General features: G+C 39.6%; 1 protein-coding gene across 2 annotated transcripts in view; it reads right to left on the bottom strand.

The window, feature by feature from the left end:
- TBCE (tubulin folding cofactor E) overlaps positions 1-19,336 on the bottom strand; it is a 93,819-nt gene that overhangs the window by 68,195 nt on the left and 6,288 nt on the right. For both annotated transcript variants that reach the window (XM_058696202.1, XM_058696203.1), the window contains one exon: positions 2,317-2,450. In XM_058696202.1, coding sequence (XP_058552185.1) covers positions 2,317-2,416 — 100 coding nt within the window. In that variant the 5' untranslated portion in view covers positions 2,417-2,450. Of the gene's footprint in view, positions 1-2,316; positions 2,451-19,336 lie in introns of those variants that run through there.

Genomic DNA, 19,336 nt, shown 5'->3' with positions numbered 1-19,336 from the left:
TCCGAGCTGCTTTTACAAACAGAGCCTTATTCTCATCAGCTGCTGGGAATACTAGCTTCTAGCAATTAGCCCTCAACTATGGTCCCACTTTTAGAACCAAAAAAAAAAAAAAAAGTGCCTTGCACAAGCACATACACCCTTCCACATACCAGGATCCAGTGATGGATCATCACAGATGTAAATGCCCAGCCCCTCATCTCAACTAGGAAAATCTCTGAAGGGCCCCCTATCTATCTTCAGAATTGCCCACAGGGTCAGGTGAAACTTTTGTTTAGACGACATCACAGGGGCACCTGGCTGGCTCAGTCAGTGGAGTATGCAACTCTTGATCTTAGGGGTTTTAAGTTCCAGCCCCACATTGGGGGCTAGAAATTACTTAAAAAAATAATTTTGAAAAAAAAAAAAAACTGCACAGCAAAGGAAACAATCAACCAAACTAAAAGGCAACCTAAGGAATGGAAGAAGATATTTGCAAATGACATACCCGATAAAGGGTTAGTATCTAAAATATATAAAGAACTTACAAAACTCAACATAACATACACAAAAAAACAAATAATTTGATTAAAAATGGGCAGAAGACATGAATAGACTTTTCTCCAAAGAAGATATACCAATAGCCAATAGACACATGAAAAGATGCTCAATATTACTCATCATCAGGGAAATGCAAATCAAAATTACAATATTACCTGACACCTGTCACAATGTCTAAAATCCAAAACACAAGAAACAAAAAGTGTTGGTAAGGATGTGAAGAAAAAGGAACCCTCGTGCACTCCTGGTGAGAATGCAAACCAGTGCAGCCATTGTAGAAAACAGTATGGGGGTTCCTCAAAATATTAAAAATAAAATTACCACCTGATCCGGTAATCGCACGACTACGTATTTATCCAAAGAATATGAAAACACTAATTCAAAAAGACATATGCACCCCTATATTTACTGCAGCATTATTTATAATAGTCAAATTATGGAAACAGCCAATGTGTCCACCGATTGACGAATGGATAAAGATGTGGCATATATAAAAGGCAAAAATAAAAAAGGAATGAAATCTTGCCATTTGCAACAACATGGATGGAGCTAGAGAATATAATACTAAGCAAAATAAGTCAGAGAAATCATTTCACTCATATGTGGCATTTAAGAAACAAAACAAAAGAATCAAAGGGGGAAAAAAAAGAGACAAACCAAGAAACCAACTCTTAACTATAGAGAACAATCTGATGGTTATCAGAGTGGAGGTGGGGGTGGGGGGTGAATGGGTGAAAGGGGACTAAGAGTGCACTTATCTTGATGAACACAGGAAAAATGTAAAGAATTGCTGAATCACTACATTGTACACTTGAAACCAACACAACAATGTATGCTAACTATACTGGAATTAAAATTTTAAAAAATAATAATAATAAATAAATTTAAAAATAAGAGAATGAGGGGTGCCTGGGTGGCTCAGTCAGTTAAGCGTCCGACTTCGGCTCAGGCCATGATCTCACAGTTCATGAGTTCGAGCCCCACATCGGGCTCTGTGTGACAGCTCAAAGCCTGGAACCTGCTTCGGATTCTGTGTCTCCCTCTCTCTTTGCTCCTCCTCCCTCCCTCTCAAAAATGAATAAACATTAAAAAGAATTGTTAATAAAAAGTAAAAAAAAAATACAAGAATGATATTATTTAAAAGGAAAAAAAGTTACCACACCAAAAAGACTCTGTAAGTATGTATGATGATGAATGTTAACTAGACTTAACTTGATGATCATTTTGCAATATATACAGATATCAAATCATTGTTTTGCATACCTGAAACTAATATAATGTTATATGTCAATTATATCTTAACAAAAAATGTAAGCAAAATACTATAGAAACATAAATATATTCCAAATAATAAATGAAAGAAGACATCACAAATTGTATTTATATCGATTTAAGCTACTTCAAATACATACACACGTGGATTGATGACAAAAGAAATTTCCAAAAAATTCTTAGTTTTTGAGGGTAGGGTATGAAAATTCAAGATTATGAGTTGTTTTAAGTTTACTCAGAAGATATTTTAACATTCAATTAATATAAAATAGTAGCACTAAATAATTAGATAAACGTAAAATGAAATAAAACCATAGATACCACAGGATATTGTTACCCGAACAAAACAATGGTATATAAGAATATATGAAGCATCTACAAATTGTTTCTTGTTGTTACAAAGCACTATGGGGGGGGGGGGAGGGGAGGAGCACTACAGAGAAGCCTACAAAGAAACAATCCAGAATCAATAAATACACACACCACACACACACACTTATAATTTACCTGCCACAGGAGGGACGACACCAGAAAAACGCACTGTTGCATGTTCTCCATTAACTTCAACTCGTCGACCAATGACATCTAAGGTCAACGTGTCATTCATGATAATATAGCCAGAATCCAAAATATGAGGAGATCTAGGAAGAAAATTACAAAATTGACAAGATCTTAATAAAGTCCTTAAAAATTTGTTTTTTTCATGTATTGAGATATTCCTTTTTTTTAATGTTTATTTTTTGAGATAGACACACACACACACACACACATACACACACACGCACACACACACACGAGTGGGGGAGGGGCAGAGAGGGAGACACAGAATCTAAAGCAGGTTCCAGGCTCTGAGCTGTCGGCACAGAGCTCAACACATCACCCAAACTTGTGACCTGCGAGATCCTGACCTGAGCCAAAGTCAGACGCTTAACCCACCGAGCCACCCAGGCGCCCCTTCACTTTAGTGAGATATTCTTGAGGTCAACACTCCTGCAATTTAGTCTTCATATTTTGGTGAAGAGAAGGACCTATAGGTTTATGTGGCATATTCTCATAGTTTCATTTTACTTTACTTTCTAACTATATTTTGATAATAATGTGTTTATTTTGAGAGAGAGAGAGAGAGAGAGAGAGAGAGAAGAGAGTGCACACATGAGCAAGGGAGGGGCAGAGAGAGGGACAGAGAAAATCCCAAGCAGATTCCATGCCATCAGCACAGAGCCTGATGTGGGGCTTGAACCCACAAACTGTGAGATCATCATCATGATCATGAGCTGAAACAGAGTCAGACACTCAACCAACTGAGCCACCCAGGCTCCCCAATAATATGGTTTTTTTTTTTTCAACGTTTTTTATTTATTTTTGGGACAGAGAGAGACAGAGCATGAACGGGGGAGGGGCAGAGAGAGAGGGAGACACAGAATCGGAAACAGGCTCCAGGCTCCGAGCCATCAGCCCAGAGCCCAACGCGGGGCTCGAACTCACGGACCGCGAGATCGTGACCTGGCTGAAGTTGGACGCTTAACCGACTGTGCCACCCAGGCGCCCCTTTTTATTTTTTTTATTTTTTAAGCAATCTCCACACCCAGTGTGGGGCTTGAACTTACAACCCTGAGATCAAGAGTTGCATACTCCACCAACTGAGCCAGCCAGGTGCCCCTGATTTTTTTTTTTTTTTTTAATGTTTATATATTTTTGAGAGAGACACAGAGCATGAGCAGGGGAGGGGCAGTGAGAGAGGGCGACACAGAATCTGAAGTAGGCTCCTGGCTCTGAGCTGTCAGCACAGAGCCCAACACTGGGCTCGAACCCATGAACCATGAGACCGTGACCTGAGCCGAAGTCAGACACTTAACCGAGCCACCCAGGTGACCCCCCAATAATATGTTTTTTTAATGTTGCTCAACTCCAGTTAGCTCACATCACATAACTTGTCTATTCTGTCATCTGAAGGGGATAGGAAGGAAAGGAGAATAGAAGAGAGGGGGACAGGGGTGCCTGGGTGGCTCAGTCAGTTAAGTGTCAGACTTTTGACTTCGGCTCAGGTCGTGATCTCATAGTCGTGAGATCAGCCCCGTGTAGAGCTCCATGCTGCGCACGGAGCCTGCCTGAGATTATCTTTCTCCCTCTCATTCTGCTCCGACTCCTCTCTAAAATAAAAAATAAATTAAATAAATAAAAAAAACAAAAAAAAGGAGGAGAAAAGTGATAGAGAACAGGACAAGAAAACAGGCAATATGGGCATTGTTATCTCTTGAGGATGGGAGAAAAACACAAATCCGTAGATATAGGAAGCAACACATACAAGGAACAATAAATAAAAATTAAACTCTAGGGGCACCTGCCTGGCTCAGTTGGTGGAGCATGTAGTACTTGATCTCGGGGTCGTGGGTTCAAGCCCCACATTGGACACAGAGCTTACTAAAACAAAACAAACAAAAAACCAGGAAACTCGGGACGCCTGGGGGGCTCAGTCGGTTAAGAGCCCAACTTTGGCTCACGTCATGATCTCATGGTTTGTGGCTTCAAGTCCCACATCGGGCTCTGTGCTAACAGTTCAGAGCCTGGAGCCTGCTTCAGATTCTGTGTCTCCCTCTCTCTCTGTCCCTCCCCCCTCACATTCTGTCTCTCACTCTCAAAAAATGAATAAACATTAAAAAAAAAAAAAACAAAACAACATGAAACTCGAATAAAAAGACAGAACCATGAAACTAAAGAGAAGGCCCTAAAGGGAGACAGAGTGAAAAGTATCTCCTATCCAGGAATGGTAACTAGATCCACCTCCTACTTCACAGGAAAGCAGAAGACTGAGGAACATGTGAAAAGACACTGTCAATCCAAAATCCAGGGAACCCTACCGTCAAACAAGTTAGTTTCTTCAACACAAGGAGAACACGAGAAGAAAAAGAAAGACATGGAGGGAGAACAAACAGATTTAAAAACACTGAAGACAACCAATTGCAACATATGGACTTCGTTTGGACCCTAATTTTTTAAAAAAGTGTAAGTAACTTTAAAGTAAAAACTTGTGAGAATATTGAAAATTTGAACACTGACTAGATTTGATATTAAAGAAAAACTGTTTGGGGCACCTGGGTAGCTCAGTCGGTTAAGCGGCCGACTTCGGCTCAGGTCACGATCTCGCGGTCCGTGAGTTCGAGCCCCGCGTCCGGCTCTGGGCTGATGGCTCGGAGCCTGGAGCCTGTTTCGGATTCTGTGTCTCCCTCTGTCTCTGACCCTCCCCCGTTCATGCTCTGTCTCTCTCTGTCTCAAAAGTAAATAAATGTTACAAAAATAAAGAAAGAAAAATAAAGAAAAACTGTTTAAGACTCAATGAAATCCTTATCAAAATACCAATCGTAGTTTCCACAGAACTAGAACAATTCATGCTAAAATCTGTATGGAACCACAAAAGACCCCAAACAGCCAAACCAATCTTGAGAAAGAACAAAGCCGGAGGCATCACAATCCTGGATTTCAAGTTATATACAAAGCTGTGGTAATCAAGACAGTATGGTACTGGCACAAAATTTAGACAAATAAATAGAACAAAACGGAGAGCCCAGAAATAAACCCGCACCAGTACGGTCAATTAATTTATGACAAAAGAGGCAAGACTACCCAATGGAAAAAGACAGTCTCTTCAATGAACAGTGCTGGGAAAAATGGAGTGCTACATGCAAGAGAACAAGCCTGGATCACTTTCTTACACCACACACAAAAGTAAACTTCAGATAGATTAAAGACCTAAATATGGATCCTAAAACCATAAACTCCTAGGAGAAAACATAGGCGATAATTTCTTGGACATCAGCCTTAGCAACATTTTTCTAGTATGTCTCCTGACGCGCGGGAAACAAATGCAAAAATAAACGACTGGCACTACCTCAAGATAAAGAGCTTTTGTACAATGAAGGAAACAATCAACAAAACAAAAAGGCAACCTACTGAATAGGAGCAGATATTTGCAAATGATATATCGGATAAGGAATTAATATCCAAAATGCATAAAGAATTTATACAATTCAACACCAAAACTACAAATAATCCAATTAAAATGAGCGGAGGACCTGAAGAAATATTTTTTCTAAAGAAGACATACACATGGCCAACAGACACATTGAAAGGATGCTCAACATCACTAATCACCCAGGAAATGCAAATCAAAATCACCATGAGATATAACCTCTATACCTTTTAGAATGGTTAGTGCCAAAAAGACCAGAAATAACAGGTGTTGGTGAGGATGTGGAGGGAAAAAAAAAAAAAAAAAAAAAAAAAAAAAAAAAAAAAACCCCAAAACCCTTGTGCCCTGTTGGTGGGAATGTAAATTGGTGCAACCACTGTGGAAAACAGTATGGAGGGTCCTCAAAAAATTAAAAATAGAAATACCATATGACGCAGCAATTCCACTACTGGGTATTTACCTAAAGAAAATAAAAACACTGTATCAGTTTGAAAAGATGTATGCATCCTGTGTTTATTGCAGTATTAGTTCCAATAGCCAAGATGTAGAAGCAACTTAAGTGTCCCCTGATAGACAAATGGATAAGGAAGAGTGGTGTGTGTGTGTGTGTGTGTGTGTGTGTGTGTGTGTGTGTGTCAGACGAATATTATGCAGCCATAAAAAAGGATGAGTTTGAGCCATTTGCAACAACACAGATGGACCCAGAGGGTCTTATGCTAAGTGAAATAATTCAGGCTGAGAAAGACCAATATCCTATGATTTCATTCATATGTGGAATCTAAAAGCAACAACAAATGAATAAACGGAAAAAAAAAAGCAGAATCAACCTTAAATACAGAGCTGATATTTGCCAGAGGTGAATGGGGTGGGGGTGAATTGGCAAAATAGGAGATACAGGCTTCCAGTTATGGAATGAGTAAGTCACAGGAAGAAAAGTCACAGCACAGAGAATATAGTCGATGACACTGTAACAACGTTCTATGGTGACAGATGGCAGCTTCACTTGTGGTGAGCAAAGCATAATGTATAGAGAAACTGAATCACAATGTTGTATACCTGAAGCTAATGTACCACTGTGTAGCAACTATACGCAAATAATTTCTAAAATAAAAATTCAAATGTAAAAAAATTTAAATGTGTAAATTTAACTATAATTATCCTAAAAAATAGTTTTCACTAGTCTTAAATGCCTTGTCAATTTTCATTAACATGTAAACAGAATTTTTTACAAGCGAAATAGATATGTAATTTCTATCCTACTTCTTTTATTAACAGGTGAACATTTTTCTATACAGCCACAGAGTTATCATATTAAGCTCTTTAATGTTGACCTGTAGATCCACAATTTACTTAATCATTTCTATTCCTTCCCCCCCCCCCAAAAAAAAAACAGCTAAAAACATGCTTTTGTTTTTAAATTATTCTTGTCCTCTGAAGTATTTCCCTGGGAAAAATTCTTGAGACAATTATTCAAAGTAAATAAACATGTTTAAGATTCGAGAAAGCCATGGCCAGACTGTCCATCCAAAAACAAAGTTAAATACTAACACTGACACTAAAAGAAAATCTACTTGTTTACTTGTTTCTATAAAGTCTTATGAATTCCCATGAAGAACTTTCTTTTTTTTTTTTTTTTTTTTCGTTTTTCTTCTTTTTTTTTTTGTTTTTTTTTTTCAACTTTTTAAATTTATTTTTGGGACAGAGAGAGACAGAGCATGAACGGGGGAGGGGCAGAGAGAGGGGGAGACACAGAATCGGAAACAGGCTCCAGGCTCCGAGCCATCAGCCCAGAGCCTGACGCGGGGCTCGAACTCACGGACCGCGAGATCGTGACCTGGCTGAAGTCGGACGCTTAACCGACTGCGCCACCCAGGCGCCCCCCATGAAGAACTTTCAAGTCAGGTCTTCTCTATTCTATACTTGTACAACTAATTTTTTTAAACTAATCTCTACACCCAACATGGGGCTAAAACTCACGACCCCAAGATCAGGAGTTGTGCGCTCTACTGACAGAGGCAGGTGCCCCTTGTACAACTAATCATTGAAGCAGGACTTAACACATCATTATTCATGTAAATGCAGAACTTTACATTTATATATACTGAACATTGAACACTCCAACATTAATTATCTCTCCCAGCTCTGTCCTGTGCAATTTTTGTAAGATCGAAACAAAATGTGTATGCGTGTGTGTGTGTGTGTGTGTGTCTGTGTGTATTAGATATATGACTTTGACCAAAGACAGAACCCATACAAATTGTGTGTAAAACTTTTCAGTTATAAGCCCTCTTATTATCCAGTTCACATGCAAGAACATCATGAACTTTGTGAAATGCTCCCCTGAAATCAAAATAAACTGTCAGTCCCAGAATATACTGTCAATCAGAGGAATGGGGTAACTTAAACACCTCTGAGTTGTATGAATATTTTTGGAAGGAACAGTTGTTCCTTTGTGATTTGTTCTATTGACAATAATGAGTACGAGAAGGAAGATAATGATGATCAACAGAGAAAGTAAATACTGCACTGTTCTCTGCAAATTTCCCTGGCTTGTCAGGGAATTGCAATCCAAACAAACAAACAAAGGCAAATTTAGCAAGACTCGCTCAACTCTTGCTACTTCCTTAGGATTACTGCTTTTCTAAATGTTCACAAAAATCTTTCCTAGAGGTTCTATTTCCCCTTGTTCATTACTCTTTAAAGATTACGGACAGGAATTTTTGCAATCGTATTTCCCAGTTCTTTCATAAATTACTACACGTAATTTCTCTTGGAATGCAGGCTAATTCAAAATGGCCAAACACTATACCACCTCCTTTTATCTTCAACATGCTTTTAAACAGGCTTTTTTTTCTTTTTAAAGACAGGAATCATTTTCCATAGACACGACAAAAGATAAAAAATTGAGTCAATCTGTGATTTTTCTGTCATCTCTATGCTACATTAAATATATTTTCAAAAGATGAAGCAAAGGTGGCAAAATGTTAACAATCGCTAAATAAAGGCAACGAGTATCTGGGTGTTTCCTATGTTTCAAAATATTCAAGATTTAAACTAAAAGCCGTATATTACTACACCCAAGGCATTTGTACTACTTTTTAGTCTAGATCAATCCTAGAAGCTTCTTTTCTTATCTTCCCATTTTTTCACAAATTGATTTGGAGGCTCAACCTTACCAGTATTTTTCTTAAGAGGTCCATTCAAGTGTCTGAAAGTCATTGTTATGCTGTTTATATTTTTCCAGATACATCTTTCTCACTTAATTTTTTTTCTTAAAAAAAATTTTAATGTTTATTTATTTTTGAAAGAGAGAGAGAGAGAGAGAGACAGAGCATGAGTGGGAGGGGGCAGAGAGAGAGAGGGAAACACAGAATCGGAAGCAGGCTCCAGGCCTCGAGCTGTCAGCACAGAGTCCAACACAGGGCTCGAACTTGGGAATGGCAAGACTGTGACCTAGGCCGAAGTCGGACGCTTAACCAACTAAGTCACCCAGGTGCCCCTTTTCTTTTCTTTTTAAAGTTTACCTAACCATTTTGAAGGGGGAGAGAGAGAGAGAGAGAGAGAGAGAGAGAGAGAGAGAGAGAGAGAGTACAGAGAGAGAGAGAGAGAGAGAGAGAGAGAGAGAGAGAGAGAGAGAGAGAGAGACGGAGGGAGGGAGGGGCAAGAGAGAAAGGGAGAGAATCCCAAGCAGGCTCCACACTGTCAGCGCAGAGCCCCAAGTGGAGCTCACACTCACAAACCATGAAATCATGACCTGAGCCCAAGTTGGATGCTTACCCAACTAAGCCACCCAGGTGCCCTTCTCACTTAACTTTTTAAATAGATGATACTCAAAAGAATAAAAGGGAATACACTAAAAGTTTCCCTTCCATTCCTGCTAGTCATTAGCTCTTTCCATTGGCAACAGTTTTATTGTATCTTATAGTATCTTCCACACACATTTTGTGCTTATACAAGCTGATATATTTTTTTCTTTCTTTCCACAAATGATACCATGCTCTATATGGGGTTCTATTCCTTACATTTTCATTTAATAATATAACCTGGAAATTAACCCACAGCCATGTCAGAAGCTTTTACATTTTTTATGGCTACACAGTATTTGTATAGATATACCATAATTTATATAACCCGTCTTCACAAACTGATGGACTTAGGTTACTTCCAAGTCTTTGCTATTATAAATAATACTGCAAAGATTAAACCTGCTCAATTATTTTTTATACCTGTGCAAAAATAACTGTAGCAAACAATCTCAAACTGGGTATTGCTGAATCAAAGGGGAAGAGCATTTTTAATGTTGAGAGCTAATAACAAATGTCCCTTTTTAGGAACTGCACCAATTCACAATCCTACCAGCACTGTATGCAAGTCCCAGTATCATCACAACGTTGCCCTTCACAGAATAATTTTTGGTTACTTGTCAGTCTGATAAGTGAAATATATATTTTATTTACATTTCCTTTTATGAGGGAAGCTGAGCATCTATTCATTTTGATTCCCTTTTCTATGAATTACTTGTTCACATCCTTTACCCACTTTACTTATCTTTTTCTTAAGCTGTTTTTAAAAATATAAGCTGTTTTCTGGATGTTCTTCACAATGAGATGACTACATAATTCCTCAAAGTAAATACTTCGAAAAGAATTGCAAGGAAAGGGGCACCTCGGTGGCTCAGTTGGTTAGGCGGCCGACTTCGGCTCAGGTCATGAGCTCATGGTTCATGAGTTCGAGCCTCACGTCGGGCTCTGTGCTGACAGCTCGGAGCCTGGAGCCTGCTTCAGAATCCGTAACTCCCCCTCTCTCTCCGTCCCCTCCCCAGCTCATGCTCTGTCTCTCAACTAATAAAGAAACATTAAAAAAAAATTTTTTTTTAAAAGAATTGCAAGGAAGGACACAAGCAGATAATTGTACAACCACGTTCACGGCGCTATTATTCGCAAATAGCCAAAAGATGGAACTAACCCAAATATCCGTTGATGGATGAATGGATCAACACAATGTGGTATACACATATAGTCAAATATTATTCAGCCTTAAAAAGAAAGGAAATTCTGTCACATGCTATAACATGGAGGAACCCTGGGAACATCATGCTAAGTGAAATAAGCCAGTAACAAAAGGACAAATACTGTATGATTCCATTTAAATGAAATACCTAGAGTAGCCAAATTCATAGAGAAAGTGGAATTGCGGTTGCCAATCGCTGTGCAAAGGGGGAAATAGTGTTAATGGCTACAGTGTTACAGTTTTGCAAGATGAAAAGAGTTCTGGAGACATAGGAGTTAAGATTGCACAACAGTGTGAATGTACTTAACACTACTCAATTGTACACCTAAAATTGTTAAGAGGGTCTGGGGCACCTGGCTCGCTCAGTCTGTGGAGCATGAGACTCGTGGTCTCAGGGTTGTGAGTTTGAGCCCCATTCTGGGTGTAGAGATTACTTAAAAAACAAAAAAAAAAAATCCTCAAGGGATGCCTGGGTAGTTCAGTCAGTTAAGTGTCTGACTCTTGATTTCAGCTCAGGTCATGATCTAGCAGTTCTTGAGTTTGAGCTCCGTGTCGGGCTCCTTGGTGGCAGTGTGGAGCCTGCTTGGAAGTTTCTCTCTCCCTCTCTCTGCCCCTCCCTGCACACTCTCTCTCTCAAAATAAATAAATAAACTTTAAAAAACTGTTTTAAATATTTTTTAAAACTTGTCACGGCGCCTGGGTGGTTCAATCGGTTAAGCCTCTGACTTTGGCTCAGGTCATGATCTCATGGTACATGGGTTCGAGCCCTGCATCAGGCTCTGTGCTGACAGCTCAGAGCCTGGAGCCTGCTTTGGATTCTGTGTTTCCCTTTCTCTGCCCCTCCCCCACTCATTCTCTCTCTCTCTCTCTCTCTCTCTCTCTCTCTCTGTCAAAATAAAGACTAAAAAAAGGTGAACATAAGGGCAAGGAAGCAAAAATAATATAAAAACAGGGAGGGGGACAAAACATAAGAGACTCTTAAATATGGAGAACAAACAGAGGGTTACTGGAGGGGTTGTGGGAGCGGGGGATGGGCTAAATGGGTAAGGGGCATTGAAGAATCCACCCCTGAAATCATTGCTACACTATATATGCTAACCAACTTGGATGTAAATTTTAAAAATAAACAAATAAAAAAGAATTTAAAATTTTTTAAATAAATAAATAAAAATAAATTTAAAAATTTTTTAGTATTTTTCAAAAATTGTCAGGGCACCTGGTGGTTCAGCCTTAAGGTTAAGCATCTGACTCTTGATTTCAGCTGGGGTCATGATCTCACCATTCCCGATATGGAGCCCCACATCAGGATCTGTGCTTACAGTGCAGGGCCTGCTTGCGAGTGTCCCCCCTGCCCCCACTCTGTCCCTCCCCTGCTATCGCTCTCTCTCAAAATAGACTTAAAAAAAAAAAAAACTATTAAGATGGTCAATGTTATCTGTATTTCAGCACAATTAAAAAAATAATATGAGGGGCACCTGGCTGGCTGAGCCCAATATTTCAAGTTTTAGAGAGCTCTGATTTGCTTCCACTTTAATTGGGACACTGAATCATTAAGAATATGGTATTTCATGGGAATAGCCATATGCTTACCTCTTTGAAACTACACTACATATAATGCATCCTTCAACGGACCTCTTCATTAAGACAATTGTTTGGAGACTATAGATGCTGGTGAGGATATGGAGAAACGGGAACCCTCTTGCACTGTTGGTGGGCATGCAAACCAGTGCAGCCACTCTGGAAAACAGTGTGGAGGTTCCTCAGAGAATTAAAAATAGACCTACCCTATGACCCAGCAATAGCACTGCTAGGAATTTATCCAAGGGATACAGGAGTGCTGATGCATAGGGGCACTTGTACCTCAATGTTTATAGCAGCACTTTCAACAATAGCCAAATTATGGAAAGAGACTAAATGTCCATCGACTGATGAGTGGATAAAGAAATTGTAGTTTATATACACAATGGAATACTACTTGGCAATGAGAAAGAATGAAATCTGGCCTTTGGTAGCAACGCGGATGGAACTGGAGAGTGTTACGCTAAGTGAAATAAGTCATACAGAGAAAGACAGATACCATATGTTTTCACTCTTATGTGGATCCAGAGAAACTTAACAGAAGACCATGGGGGAGGGGAAGGGGAAAAAAAGGTTAGAGAGGAAGGGAGCCAAACCATAAGAGACTCTTAAAAACTGAGAATAAACTGAGGATTGATGGGGGGTGGGAGAGGGGCACTGAGGAGGGCACCTGTTGGGATGAGCACTGGGTGTTCCATGGAAACCAATTTGACAATAAATTTCATACTTAAAAAAAAAAAAAAGACAATTGATTGCAAGCGAAAAAAAAGACAATTGTTTGCAAGCGTGTGTATAGAAGCTAACGGAAATAGCTGTATGTTTAACTCATTAAAAATACATTGTTTTTAAAAAAATGAAAAAAAAAAGAATATGGTATTTCTTCTCCACTCTTCAAGTTATACCTTCCTAATGCCCTAGGAAGCAGTTTGATTATATTCAACATTTTTTTCATTGAGAAGATTCAAAAATAGCTTCTTTTCCCAGAATCTTTGAGGCTCTTTCACTTCACTTATTTCTTCCTCCTTGTTGATGAGAATTCAAAACAAAGGAATCTTTCCTCTCATTTTGTTTCTGCCAAGGAACTTAACAATGGACCCTCCCCACTCCACACACAAATCAGGTCTTTTCCAGAGAAAAGAAGCCTCTAGCAGAATTTAAGACAGCTGAAATCTTTCATCATTTATCTGATTTTTGTGCCTCTTTTATAATCTGTATTAGGAGGATAACAAACTTATTCTCTTTACCAAATGATATACAGCATAATCGATAGATCTCTTCTCCTCAGCACATTGTCCCTTGTGCTTTCTACCCTAATGTCACTACTCTTCGCGCCAAACAAATATGTATATCTTCCTGATATATACTCTTCAGCTCTCAAATCTTACATTGGATTGTTTTTAACAAAGACATGTATTTCCATTCCAATAATGAGCCCATCCCAGCAAATTTTAGTGATATTCACGGTATTGCAGGTATCCTCCTGGAACGGAAACTTGAGACCACACGTTCAGGTGCTATGCTTTTGCTACAATTTCGCCCTAAAATCTTTTGGCTGTCTCCTCCATTACTTTGATTATGTATAACACTCTTTCTTCTCAACAGCATCCAATTTCCATAGTGTCAGGAGCAATTTTTCCCTCTTTATAGAATGTTAGTATCCATTCCTCTCAATCACATTTTCTTAATTCCTACTGGGAACTATTTTTCTCAATTCCTCTGAGAGGCAGACTACTTTAGAATGAGGCTGATCATTACCTGGGAAGACAAGAAAAGAAATGGCCTAGCATCTGAGTTATTATCTATGCTTATTAGGAATAAAAGATGAGAGGGAATATATCTTCAGTGGTTAAGTCATGACCACCAGAAACTCAGAATAAAGGTAGGTCAAGGTTAGTACCTGGCCTTGATGGTATCAAGAAAACATACATGACTATCCCAAAAAGTGGGGACTGCACCATAATGGGACAGTGCAGGTGGATATTCCTCAGAAACCCAAAGGCTGCATCTAGGAAGCTTGGCCAAAGAAATATAGTATAGGTCATGTAACTGGGATCAGGGGTAACTAACAAGAATAGAGTAAGACCTCACTCAACTCCAGGTAATTGGACCACTGGGCTGATTACCTGGACAGAGCCTAAGGGAGGTGTTTTTTACCCTAAATCCATAGACTCAAGGTATCTTCTAACTGAAATTCGGCATTTTCCAAAATTGTGCACATAGGCAAAAAAAAAAGTTGATTAGCAGCACCTGTGATCCCACATCTATCACATTACAGCTAGTATAGATATCCCAAGATACATTTTACATGCATCACTATTTCAAAATTACAACATTTATTAGACCTGCCGCTAGATTCTGTCATTTAAAATATTAATGAACACACATTACATTACAATTTTTAAGTACTTTGATAACTTTATTTCACATAACTGGATTCTCATCTAAAATCCTATGTTTTTTTCCAACCTTTATTATTTATGTTTATTCCAATTTTACTAAATTCCAGTTAGTTAACATACAGCGTAAAATTAGTTTCAAGTGTAGAATTTAGTGATTCAGCACTTCCATACAACAGCCAGCGCGCATCATAACAAACAAGTGCCCTCCTTAATTTCCCTCACCTATTTTACCCATCCCCCACCCACCTCCCTTCGCGTAACCATCAGTCTGTTCCCTACAACTAACAGTCTGTTTTGGGTCACCTGGGTGGCTCAGTCAGTTAAGGGTCCAACTTCGGTTCAGGTCATTATCTCACGGTTCGTGAGTTAGAGCCCCGTGTCAGGCTCTGGGCTGACAGCATGGAGCCTGGAGCCTGCTTCAGGAGTCTGTGTCTCCCTCTCTCTGCCCCTCCCCTGTGCACTCTCTGTCTGTCTCTCTCTCTCTCAAAAATAAACATTAAAAAAAATTTTTTAAAGTCTATTTCTTGGTTTTCCTCTTTTCTTCTCCCTGTGTTAGTTTTGTTTCTTAAATTCCACACTAGCGAAATCATATGGTATGTCTTTCTTGGATTTATTTCGCTCAGTGTAATACCCTCTAGCCCTGTCCACATGGTTGCAAATGGCAGGATTTCATTCTTTTTTGTGGCTGAATAATATTCCATTATATACATATACCACATCTTTTTTATCCATTCATCAGTTGATGAACATTTGGGATCTTTACATAATTTGGCTATTGTTGATAATGCTGCTGTAAACATCAGGGTGCATGTATCCCTTCAAATTAGTGTTTTTGTACATTTTTGTATCCTTTGGGTAAATACCTCTTGGTGCAATCGCTGATCATAGAGTAGTTCTATTTTTAACGTTTTAAGGAACCTCCACACTATTTTCTACAGTGGCTGCACCAGTTTGTAATCCCACCAATAGTGAGAGTGTTCTCCTTTCTCTGCATCCTTGCCAACACCTGTTGTTTCCTATGTTGTTAATTTTAGCCGTTCTGCCAGATGTTAGGTGGTATCTCATTATAGTTTTGATTTGTATTTCCCCAGTGATGGGTAATGCTGAGCCTTTTTTTTCATGTGTCTGTTAGCCATCTGTATGTCTTCTTTGGAAAAATGTCTATTCATATCTTCTGCCCATTTCTTAACGGATTATTTGTTTTTTGGATGTTGAGTTTTGTAAGTCCTTTATAAGAAATCCTGTGTATTTTCTGTATTTAAAAACATTTTGGGGCACCTGGGTGGCTCAGTAGGTGAAGTGTCCGACTCCTGCTTTCGGCTCTGGTCATGATCTCACGATTTGTGACATCGAACCCCACATAGAGCTCCAGGCTGACAGTGTGGAGCCTGCTTGGGAGTCTCTCTCTCCTCTCTTTCTCTGCCCCTCCCCCCTCAAATAAAGAAACACTTTAAAAAAACATTCTAGGGTGTCTGGCTGGCTCAGTCTGTAGCATATTGTCAGCAACTCTTGATCTTAGGGTTGTGAGTTGACCCCCCACATTAGGTATAGAGATTACCTAAAAATAAAATCTTTAAAAAAAATTCTAAGGAGCTCACAGACTTTATCAGACTGTTAAAGGGGTCTTTATCCTAGATAAAGAATCAAGGAAAATTTGAGGACATGACAGGCATCAAAGTAAATTATTTAAACTAAATTACATAGCCCTTTACAAAATGCTTTCATTTTCCTTATTCACAATATTCATTCAAAATTGCCGGCAATTTCTTTTTTTTTTTTTTAATTTTTTTTTAACGTTTATTTATTTTTGCGACAGAGAGAGACACAGCATGAACGGGGGAGGGGCAGAGAGAGAGGGAGACACAGAATCGGAAGCAGGCTCCAGGCTCTGAGCCATCAGCCCAGAGCCCGACGTGGGGCTCGAACTCATGGACCGCGAGATCCGACTGAGCCACCCAGGCGCCCCGCTGACAATTTCTTTAATTCTTCTACAGATTCTTCTAAAAAACCACTGGTTTGTTTGTGTTTTTTTTCTTAATATATGTAGGCGTCACGCCCAGCATAGAGCCCAACATGGGGCTTGAACTCACACCCCTGAGATCAAGAAATGAGCTGTTACAGTACACTTCATTCAACTTCTCCAGTGATAGATGAAGAAACATCAAGGGACTTTTTCCTTATACTAAAAGGCATGTGGCATCCTGGCCCTGGTATCCTCTGGTGACAGGAACGCAGACTGAAAGAAACAGTTCCACTAGTTTGTTCTGCATTCATTCCGTCTCACCTCAGTTTGTCTCTGGAATCCATGTTGCTAACATCGTGTGTTTGTTGTCGTTAAAAATAAAAATATAAAAATAAAAAAATAATAATTAAAAAAAGAAATTAGCTGAGATCAAGAGTTGGATGCTCAATTGACTGAGCCACCCAGGTGCCCCCAACTGTGTTATTTTCTGAGTGGAAGAATCTTAACCTGGGAAAGACATCTGAAGAGTTCATCCATATTATCAAAATGGTTCTCACCTGTTTTCTGCCATTTTTAGCCCAGCATCTTCCCCTTGTGGGAAGTGTATTTTCTCTGCCTGGTGGGCTGTCACTCACCCACCAGAGGAGTGGACACATGGCCCAGGATGGCCAATATAGTGACTCCTCACCTCTATTTCCTTGCATATAGCAACTGGTCCATACGTGAAGACCCTAACCCAAGCAGAGCCAACCTTTTAGAAAATGACATGGGCTCTTGAAGACAGGATCTATCCCTCTCTTTCCCAAGACCTAAAACAAAAGGACCACTTAAACCTGGAATAACTGAGGGCACCTGGGTGGCTCAGTCGGTTAAGCATCTGATTTCAGCTCAGCTCATGATCCCACAGTTCATGAGTTCAAGTCCCCACATCAGGTGAGCCCTGCTTCTCTCTCTCCCCTCTCTCTCTCTCTCTCTCTCTCTCTCTCTCTCTCTCCACCCCTCGCTCACTTGTGCCCTCTCTCTCAAAAACAAAACAAAACCAAAAAACACTAGAAGAGCTGGGAGGTACTTCTGATACTATATGGAAAAAATTTGTGTGAAAATAAGGTCACAAGGGAAAGTGGAGTTGATCCAACTATGCGTGAAGCCTTTCATTAGCCCAAATGAAACAGTAAATTTTCTTTCGCTTACATCAGTTTGAGCTGAGTTTCTTTCTCCTGCAACTGTTAAGAATTCTGAAAAAATACACAAGAATTAAGATCATATGTGTTCCTATTTACTGTAATACGAACATTACATGCAGTCAGTCTGCTGGAAAGAAATTCGACCTCATCCACTACATGTTACCTATGGGACACTGGATAATTTAACCTCTGTGTGTCTCAGTTTCCTCATCTGTAAAATGTATACTAGGAGGACCTACTTCACAGGACTGTTGTGAGAATTAAATGAGTTTTTATGTGTAGAAGTGCTCACCATCAACAGTTGATAAACGTTAGCCATTGGGGCACCTGGGTGCCTCAGTCATTTAGGCATCCAACTCTTAATCTCGGCTCAGGTCACAATCTGATAGTTCTTGAGTTTGAGCCTCACATTGGGCTCTGCACTGATGGCACAGAACCTGCTTGGGATTCCGTCCCTCCTTCTCTTTGCCCCTCCCCTGCTTGCACTCTCCCTCTCAAAATAAATAAACTTGAAAAATAAATAATTTACTGGGGCACCTGGGTGGCACAGTCAATTGAGCATCATCCGACTTCGGCTAGGGTCATGATCTCACGGTTCAAGGGTTCGAGCTCCATGTCGGGCTCTGTGCTGACAGCTCAGAGCCTGGAGCCTGCTTTGGATTCTGTGTCTCCTTTTCTCTTTGCCCTCATCCTCCCCACCCACTTACACTTGGTCTCTCTCTCAAAAATAAATAAAGCAGTTAAAAAAAGAATAATAAATGTTAGCCATTAACATCTCTTAATCACTAAGACCCTTAACATCATAAATTAGATTCTATATTTAAAAAATTTTTTAATGTTTATTTTTGAGAGAGACAGAGCATGAACAGGAGAGGGGCAGAGAGAGAGAGAGGGACACACAGAATCGAAAGCAGGTCCCAGGCTCTGAGCTGTCAGCACAGAGGCGCACACAGGGCTCAAACCCTCGAATCGCGAGATCATGACCTGAGCTGAAGTCGGACGCTCAACCAACTGAGCCACCAGGCACCCCTAGATTCTATATTTAGATAAGGAGAAAACACTCCATAAATTCAAAGAAATATATTACAAATTCAGAATAACAGTACCTGACATGGGGAAGTTTAACTGCAGTAGGCCCACACCGTTCACAGGTATGGATTCTATCTCATTTCCCACCTTCTTAAACCACCAAGAGATCCAAAAAGATATCTGATGCACAAAAGAAGAGGTAAAAAGTACTGGCACTTCGTGAATGAATATTAGAAAAAAGATTTTTCAGTATGACTTCCATTACCTTTCCAAATATATGTCCCTCAATTTTTCCCTGTGTTTATTCAAAATTGTACCAAAATAATCGGTGTGAGGTCTGAAGATCGTTCACACACTGACACCTATCGAGTAGAAAACTCAACATCAATGGGAGCCA

This window comes from Neofelis nebulosa, chromosome 13, assembly GCF_028018385.1.
Source record: "Neofelis nebulosa isolate mNeoNeb1 chromosome 13, mNeoNeb1.pri, whole genome shotgun sequence".
Lineage (NCBI taxonomy): Eukaryota > Metazoa > Chordata > Mammalia > Carnivora > Felidae > Neofelis > Neofelis nebulosa.
Note: the sequence above shows the minus strand (reverse complement) of the source record. Positions and strands in the feature narration are given on the sequence as shown.